Source organism: Ceratina calcarata, unplaced genomic scaffold (assembly GCF_001652005.2).
Source record: "Ceratina calcarata isolate Rehan_Ccalc_2016 unplaced genomic scaffold, ASM165200v1 scaffold578.2, whole genome shotgun sequence".
Lineage (NCBI taxonomy): Eukaryota > Metazoa > Arthropoda > Insecta > Hymenoptera > Apidae > Ceratina > Ceratina calcarata.
In genome coordinates, this window is record NW_017176997.1 from 164,398 (window position 1) to 173,392 (window position 8,995).

At 40.2% G+C, this 8,995-nt stretch overlaps 2 protein-coding genes across 7 annotated transcripts in view; one reads left to right on the top strand and one right to left on the bottom strand.

Annotated features, from left to right (window-relative positions):
* Positions 1-687: 687 nt before the first annotated feature.
* Positions 688-4,939, top strand: Usp16-45 (ubiquitin specific protease 16/45). 2 transcript variants are annotated; one of them, XM_018032355.2, is made up of 11 exons: positions 688-1,140; positions 1,264-1,400; positions 1,474-1,815; positions 1,885-2,052; positions 2,124-2,345; positions 2,412-2,674; positions 2,736-2,950; positions 3,025-3,697; positions 3,765-4,020; positions 4,081-4,356; positions 4,419-4,939. In XM_018032355.2, exons 1-11 carry the CDS (start codon positions 1,053-1,055, stop codon positions 4,689-4,691), a joined length of 2,913 nt encoding a protein of 970 aa, XP_017887844.1. In that variant the 5' UTR covers positions 688-1,052; the 3' UTR covers positions 4,692-4,939. The 2 variants fall into 2 exon arrangements, with proteins under 2 accessions (XP_017887844.1, XP_017887845.1); XM_018032356.2 differs by having other exon boundaries at positions 2,739-2,950.
* A 963-nt stretch (positions 4,940-5,902) lies between these two features.
* LOC108629586 (Visual system homeobox 2) overlaps positions 5,903-8,995 on the bottom strand; it is a 50,061-nt gene continuing 46,968 nt past the window's right edge. For 3 of the 5 annotated variants that reach the window (XM_018032350.2, XM_018032347.2, XM_018032349.2), the window contains 3 exons: positions 8,396-8,570; positions 7,958-8,209; positions 5,903-7,857 (listed from right to left, as the gene is read on the bottom strand). In XM_018032350.2, coding sequence (XP_017887839.1) covers positions 7,694-7,857; positions 7,958-8,209; positions 8,396-8,570 — 591 coding nt within the window. In that variant the 3' untranslated portion in view covers positions 5,903-7,693. The remainder of the gene's footprint in view (positions 7,858-7,957; positions 8,210-8,395; positions 8,571-8,995) is intronic. The other 2 variants (XM_018032351.2, XM_018032352.2) reach the window with 1 other exon arrangement.

Consider the following 8,995-nt stretch of genomic DNA (forward strand, 5'->3'; position numbering starts at 1 on the left):
CGTCAATGTACACCTTTAGATTTTGCGAAATTTCTTTTTTTGCCCATAACTCCTAAACCCTTGGAGATACGAGAAAATTGCATAGGACCTTTCTTGTAGACTACGGCGAGATCTACAATCTCCATCTAAAAAGATTTCGCTAGTGTCAATAGTTAACGAGTTATTTGCAAAAAACCGTTTTTTGGTTTTTTTCAAATAACTCGTTGAATATTAATGGCAGCGAAATCTTTTTAGATAGAGATTGTAGACCTCGTCGTCCTCTACAAAATGGTCCTATAAACGTCCGCCTAAGTCCATCGGTTTGGAAGTTATTGGCAAAAAACGAAAATTTCGCAAAATCTGAGGGGGTACCCCTTAGGAAAAATCTCGGAAAAATTAAAAATTTCTTTTGTCAAGATATCGATAAATACTTAAAATAAAAGCTGTTGATACTACTATTACCTGCAAGAAAGGTCATATAACATTTGTTTCTATGTCAAATACATCAAGAGTCATCGATTAATCCGTTCGGTCATCGTCAATTATTCCTTATTGTATATTGTATATAACAATTTAATACCGAGATTATTCGCTCTGATAATTGTAACATTATTCAACGATTTCTTTTAGAATTAATTCGGAGCATCCCTGCGTTTCTTGTTCCTTGCATTTTGATTTTGGCTCCACGTAGAGTCGATCGGTCAGGTTGTACTAGGTCACCACCATTTCCCAGAATGGCGAGGCGAGCCTTGTTTTCACTTGCAAATTTCCCGAGTCGTTATAAAGCGACGATAATAGAGAGAAATATCAATTTAATATAATTATTAATCGTTGACTCTAGATTAGTACCTAATATTTCTTAGTTAACGGAGGGATCAGTTTTAATACCATCGCACTGTGTATCAAAGGAAACTAGTGTTAATGGTTGATTTCTACACGTAAACCTTGGCTGAGTGTGCTAACCAAGAAAGAGATAGCAATTTTTTTCTTCCCACATGTTTTTCTCATTTCGTTCGACCAAATACCGAAGTGAAACGATCCGAGATTGTTAGGAATCATCCCAGTAAATTAAAATGAGTAAGAAAAGGAATCGACAGGGCGATTTTAATGGGGAATTCAGCGATGATTCGACGGATTCTTCCAACGAATCCAGCACTACAGGTTAGATACAGTTTTATTTATAAAATCGAGTTACGCGTGTTCAAAACGAAAATAGTTGATTCCCACTGAACCAGTGAATAATACCTTAATTATTCTATTTTTGATCTCGATATTTATTTATAGGAACCAACTGTATGCATGTTACCAAGGCATTGAATTTCACCAAAATAAAGAAGAGCATCAACAAGGAGGGAATGACTAAGGAATGTTCCACTTGCAAGAAATATGAAATCAATGAGGAGAAACTCAAGAATGATACGGTAAGAAAAAGTTATTCTTGCTTATCATTTTAAATAGGAAATCGGTGATCATGTTTTAATTTATTCATTTAAGAATTCTGAGGAGCAGCCAAATATTCTGATTTGTTTACAATGCGGTCACCAAGGTTGTGGAAAAGAAGACGAAGGTCATGCTTTCGAACATTATAAGAAACCGTTCAGTGATTGCCATTCGATGGCTGTCGAAACTACAAATTGGTCTGTGTGGTGTTTCCAATGCGGTATGAAAGTGAATATTGCCAATAGAAAAAAGCTTCAGGAGTCAGTGGACTTCATTAAGAAATCGTTAGCTGTGAAATCACTGCAGACAAAAATAGTACAAGCTCAGAATCAGAAAGAAATGATCGATGTCGATGAGAAGGAGAAGAAGGGTTCAGACAGTTTTCCAAAAGTCGGAGTACGTGTAAAAGAAGTCCTTTACTTCGATAAACCTGAGGACCTTTTACTATCCAATTTCATTTTCCAGGGATTAATTAATATGGGAAATACATGTTTCTTCAACGCAGTTCTTCAGTGCTTGGCTCAGACTCCTTTCTTAGTTAAAGTCTTAGACGATTTACGTCTTCCTGGACAAGAATTCACTTTGCCTGGTGGGAAGCTCAAATTACCCAACAGCGAAGAGGAAATAGAACTTGTAAATCACCCCTTTCAGTAGTAATCGATAGTTCATATGTACATGAAAAATAAAAAAATTATTTTTTATAGCCGCCCATTAAAGGAACTCTCGAAGGCTGGGGCACCTTTACATCTATATTATCAAAGGTTTTAATAGATATGCAAAATACGGATGGCTCCCAGCCTTACAGACCCTCGGAGCTGTTAAATTCTTTCAAAAAGAAGAACATGCAATGTATGGACGGTGGTCAACACGATTCCCATGAATTGCTGAGGCATCTTTTAGAAATAGCTAGAAACGAAGATCTCAGGGTTTGTATATTTTCGTATAAAACGTTGTAAATATGGATTATCTGACTGATAGATGATCGTGTTCAGAGGTATCAAAGCATCATTTTGAAGGAAGTAGGCCTTAACGGGAAGACTAATCCAGAAGACGTAGAGAACACCTTGAAATCTCGAGTTAAATTCTATGGGAATCAAGCGAGTTCGAGATTATTGGGGCCGGAGCCAGTTTTCCGTGGAGTTCTGGTCTCTACTTTGGAGTGTCTTGATTGCGGCCACACTTCTCATAATTCTGAGCAGTTTCTGGATCTTAGTTTACCTGTAATTGCTGATAAACCGCAACCACCGATTTTAAGGTAAAACTCGTTGACGGAGTCTACCGAAGAACAATAAATTAATGTTTAATATTTTTTTAAGAAGGAAGAACAATGGGAACGAAGATTCGTTCGATATGACTGGGAACGTTATAACAAATAATACGCCGTCTAAGCATCAACTGAAGAAGGAGAAGAAAGCGGCGAGGAAGAATCGAAAGAATAAGAGAGACGGTACTTTGAACTCTCACGACGGTATAAATAATTGGGTAGATAAGTCTGCTAACAACGAGGAAAATAATGATATGAACGAATCAGGTAAACCAGAGGCTAATAGAATATTTATTACAAAATATCTGTAAGAATTCTTGTAAAAAGAAATTATTCTATAGAGGAAAGCGATGCGGACGTTGAAGATAACACGGAAACGGAAATAGCAATCCCGGAAGTTGGGGAATCCGGTTATAGTTCGGAGAAACAGTCTACTTTACCTAGTCCAGCTTCTCCATCGAACGAATCGGTAAAAGCCAATGAAGATTCGATGAAGACCAACGAGTATCCGTTGAGAGCGAGGGAAGATTTGTTGAAGCACGAGCGTTCTATGGGAACCAGCGAGGATTCGTTGAAGATGAACGATTATTCGGTTAAAACCGAAGCGGAAACCATAAAACTAAGGGAAAGTTCTATTAAGAGAATCGAAACCGCCTTACATTACACGGAAATAAGTATGAACAATCCAGAGAACGGGTCGTTATTGCAGACCATAGATACAAATAATATGAACGCGAATTTCTCGGATACAAAAAATTTGGAACCGTTGAAATGCTTCGAGATGACGGAGAATGGGAACAACGCTGGACGTATTTTACCTTTGTGCTCAAACTTAGACGATCATTTGGCTCTGAACTTGTCTTTAGACAACCCGTCATCTCGAATTACGAGTTTAACTCTGTACAATCCTAACGAAGATCGGAGTATCATGAGTGGCAATAATGTACTATTAATAAAGAACAAAGAAAAAGAAGAGGACGACGAAGAAGAGGAAACAGCGTACAACAAACAATGGTATTATGTCTTGTAACTGTAGAATTAAAAACGAAGTAAATTTCTTACCCGCTCGATCGTTTAATAGGAAAATCCGGAGGAAACTGGACTCTCCGATAGAAATTAATAGTATCACTTTCGGGATAGCGAAAATGGGAATTAATAGTAATTTAAAAACTTGTCTACGCGACGCTCCCGCGTGTCTCGACGAAGCGCCGACTAGGTATCCGACTAAGGAAGGCGAATGCTCTATCCAGTCCTGTCTAAACCAATTCACAGCCTTAGAATTAATGACCGGAAGCAACAAAGTCGGATGCGAGGCTTGCACTCAAAGAGAAACAAAGGTAACGTAACGTAATCGATATTTCAGCTGCCTACATCGATATTAATTAATTAATTTTCAGGCTAAAAACAATAATGCGGATACTAAAATGGTATGTACACCGAGCACCAAGCAGTATCTAATCTCCAAAGTTCCGGCCGTGTTAATTCTCCATTTAAAACGTTTCCAAGCTCAAAGAGTGGATTTTCGAAAAGTTACGAGGCACGTTAGCTTTCCTATTTTATTAGATTTGGCACCGATTTGCAAGAATCATCGGAAACCGAGGATATACGCTCTCTATGGTGTCGTAGAACACAGTGGAACCATACATGGTGGCCATTACGTAGCTTACGTGAAGGTACATATTGTAATTACTTTGGTCTCGAGTTTTTTTTAATCATGAACTGTTCGTGCTTTCAGTCCCGATTACCGTTGGCGCCTGACGATCCTCGATGGTCGTTTTTACCATCTAAAGATGAGAACGAAGCGTCGACGCCGGAATCCGGGGAGGAAACGCGAAGGAAAGAGGAGGACGAAGAGGAAACGGACGAAGCGATCGGGGATAATTCTGTAAAAATCGAACCACCGCCTGGGAAGTGGTACTACATATCAGATTCGCAAGTAACGGAAGTAGACGAAGCCACAGTTTTAAGAAGACAGGCTTACCTTTTGTTTTACGAGCGAATTCTGTGAATGTTTAAATTTTATTTTTAACAGAGAGCATCGTAAGATATTGATTGAGACTTCATTTAGAATCAATTTAGTTCGGTGGTTTGATTATACAATTGTATTTGTGTAATTGAACGAGAGAACTTCTACGTTTAGGATGATGTCAGAGATAAACGAGATTTAGTTTCCTCGTGATCGTAATTACCGTTGTGAAACGTTATTTTACGTGTGTAATCAATCGGAAATAGAGAGAACACTTCTTTAAACAATAATTCGAAAATCGATTATTTTATGAACAGTGTTATGCTGAACTTTTGATACAAATCTGATATCATGTAAGTTCATTTCAACTTTTAATCCTTGAACATTGTATTTATGTGTTTCCCTCTATATGTTTATGCATTTATATGATATTAATAAATATAGTGTAAAAAATGAGAGATTCGTATTATCGTTTCTCCAGTTAAATTTGAAGAGAGGAAATGAGAGTGCTTACGGTCGGGATTTCAGAGTTCCACCTGAATTATCGCGGCGTCTGAAGATAATGTCACTGAGGTAAATACGAATTCTCATATGTTGGAACGATAGGAAATCCGAATCACTTCAACGTCCTCCTCTCACAGATGTCGCAATCTGGTCGAAATATGAATTTCGCTACGTAAAATTATTCCTTGAAATATTACATATTGAAAAATGATGTACGAAATGTATAGAAGGAATAAAACGAAGCAGTGAATAAAAAAAGCTTGACGTGAAATCTCAACAGCGTTCGTTAAAAATTTCGTGCGCTCGCACATTTTCCTCTAGTCTGGATTCAAACGACGCGTTAATTAATAAACTTTTAATTATTCTTTCCCATCAAATAACTTGTCGCCTTGGGAAATGAAATTTACAAATCTATAATTCGTTTTTAAATGAGAATTATCGAGTGCAGTATCTAGAAAAATTCCAAGGGCGTCATTAAACGTAATTGTCGGCCTTAACGAAACAGTCCTGCATCGTTAATATCGCTAGAAACCAGTTTATTCTTCCGATCTCTTTTTTCAATAAGCAAAAATCCTCTTTTAATAAATGCTCGATACTTCATACTTACTGTACTTAATTCTGAGATTGCGAGACCAAAAATCAGTTTATTGTCTGGATTATTTTTTCCAAGAATCAAAATTCTCTCTTAATGAGTGAAATTGATATAAATCATTTTAAAGACGTATAGAAGAGACGAGAATGATAGAAGGTAGTATGGTTTTGTTCAGAAACTTTATTTATTACATACACTAGCCGACTACTATGCATGCGTTGGGGCATTCGGATACGGGGAGACTTGCTTGAGATCCGAAGCGCGTTGTTTTAAGTCTGTCTCACAAACACAACAGCGGTGTACCATATTTCTTTATATCACCCTTACCACCGTGGTTACCTCGTCCCGCAATTTTATCGTTTAAATTATAGTGCGTTATGTTATGTTTATAGTCCGGTAGATCTAAGGCGAGCGAAATCCCCTTCGTCAAAATTCATGTCTATATAAATCGAATTGATCGTTAAATAAAAAAACGCGATCAGGATTGAATGAAATGTCTTACAATTGCAAGCGAAGGTGAGATATCGTCCGACTTAGCGTTCCTCGTAACCACATATATTCGCATTTATATTTTTCTTATTTATATATATATATATATATATACTTTGTATTTATATATTTATATACAGTGGGGGTAAGGTAACGGCGCCATCGCGGCGCGGAAAAATTGAAGAATAAAAATCAGCCGGAATATATGAAAAAGAAACGCGTCAGTTCCAGGATGGAAAGAATGATTTTTTTTTTAATGACTCTCCATGCCGAGGTCCGAATCCCTTTAGTCAAAATTAGAATACTACCGATCGAATTTGCATCCCGGGGTGAATTGTAATCAGCTCCGAGCGTGCAGCTCGCCCGTCAAGGCACCATTACCCTGACGACCACCTCGCGTAGTGTTGTATCCGTAAATAAAGTATGATACCTTACAGATCTATAACTTATACCGACATATTGCACATTTGACAACAGTTACGTCTTTTCGTTAAGTACTTGGGTATAGGAAGTGTCCGCTAATAAACATATTCCGTTGCACTCCGTCTCGCTGCCCATAAAACTTCAGTCCCATTCATTCACAAACACTTACACACGGTCTCGTAATTAATTAATTAATTTAATTGGTAATAATAATAATAATAATAATAATAATAATAATAATAATAATAATAATCGATCGACAATTCAGATCATTGGAGAGAGCGTATCGTCGCTCCGAAGCCACGTCGTAAAAGGCGCGTCCGAGGTCAGAGTTCGATGTGTCCGGTGGGTTTTTTCACTCAATTGTTGTTTGTTCGTTCGTTCGTTGCAATGTTTTTTCGGTGGTCTAAAGGCGAAACAGGTTCTTCACAAAATTACTCGATTGCACTCTTACTTCGTCTTTCTCTCCCTCCCTCTCAGCCGTGGTCGCCACGCATACAACGTATATTATAATATATTTATACTCCCACTATTTAAAGCAACTATAACTCCTAATTAGTTGTTCGTCATCCACTTGGTGTCGATTCGTCCGGTTTCGACTTTTAAACGAGAAGATCTCGACGGTGAGTGGAGACGATCGATGATTCGTCATTGTACTTGGCCGTCCATAGGCCACCGTTTCGTTGAATGAGGACCGGCTCGAAGTGATTCTCGTTGTCCGTCACCCTTCGCCGAAGGAGACGAGCGAAACGCGAGAAAACTGCATAGGCCCTGCGCGATTACTTCGATTGACGCAGCCCTGTGATTCGTATTCGTTGTGTGATCATAGATACGGCGTCCGGACGCCCGTAGTACGGGCGGACGCGTTTACCCTGATTCGTCGAAATTAGATTACTCGATGATAGAGAAGGGATTTTTGGGGAAAGACTCGAAGCTCGCAGACGCTCGAGCCGTCCGCGAGGAATGTCGAGTGTTCTGTTCCCTAAAGGTGAATCGAGCGTCTTCTGGTTTCGATGAAGGAATGCCGGAACGGTGATTAAACGGAGGCGTGAAGCGTGCTCGACTGGGGTCCTGCAGGGTACGAGGTGCTGGTAGGCGCAGCTGTCGGCTGCAGGCTCAATTGCAGCTGATGCTGCTGCGCTTTCGCCCTCAAACACGCGATGCTCTCGTTCCTTAGCTGCTCCGTGTCCTGAACGATTCCTAATAAACAGAGTTCAATCAATTTCTTCTATCACAGAATTTAACTAACATTTTTTATATAATTTCATGGCTGGGAATAGAATTGTGAAGGACGCTGTACCTGCCGAGGAGGATGGGCCCATTCCGTCTTGGCTCTCTTGTCCGCTCTCGGAGCTCGTCGGTCCGCCTTGATGGTGATTATGATGCGGGCTGCTTCCGCTTCCGTTGTGATCGTTGCCGCTGTCCTCCCCGCCTGACTTAAGGTGTTCTGCCGCTTCGATTGACTTCCGGTGCATCCCTGCGGGGCCACAGTCAATCATTTCTTGATTATTTTCGATATCTTGACTAAAGCTGCTCGTCTTAGATGATTGAGCTGACACAGACGAACAGAAAAACAATAGTCGAGACTCTTGTATAATTTCTGCTAGGATTGCTAAGTACTCCATCAATAAACCATTAGACCTTTAAAACAATCGTTCGAATTTCGTTCGCGAAATCTGAATAAACGTTTCCAACCGCGACAGAGAAACGGAGCTTAGGAATTTTATCTGACTCTCACCTAGCAACCATGGCGCGACCGACTCGTTCTCCTTCGCGCTTTTCAGTATGGTCTCCGGAAGCGGCAGTGAATGCCGCACCATCGCTCCGTATAAACCGTACTCCGCCATTATGGTACTCCTACCCCAACATTTCTCGGTTTTACGCCACTTCGCCCTCCGGTTTTGGAACCAGACCTGCAACAACCAAAATCACAGACCTCCCCTTTATACGTTTCCAAGTTTCGTCGCAAGATTTACGAACATCTTTCCTCGTCGATTCTACTGATTGTATCGCTGATAAATCACTGTGAGTAATCCTTGGGATAATTATTGGAATCGTAAACCTGAAGCTCGCCGAGCGCGTTTCTCGCCGTTTAATGATCATTGTCTGCTAATTGGAGTACTATGAGACCGGCGTGCGATCGGTTACGTGCGTGCGGTTCCACCGGCAGGCTCGTAGTTAACCATTAACGGTTAAACGATCGGGCGCGCGTTCGTTATCCCATTTTTCGCGGTCCGGCATCCCGTTAGGCTACTTGTTAACGATTCTGATCACGGGACCACCTACAGCGAAGTCGCGTGTCGGCTGCCCTTCGCCAACCCCCCCCCCCCCCCCCCCC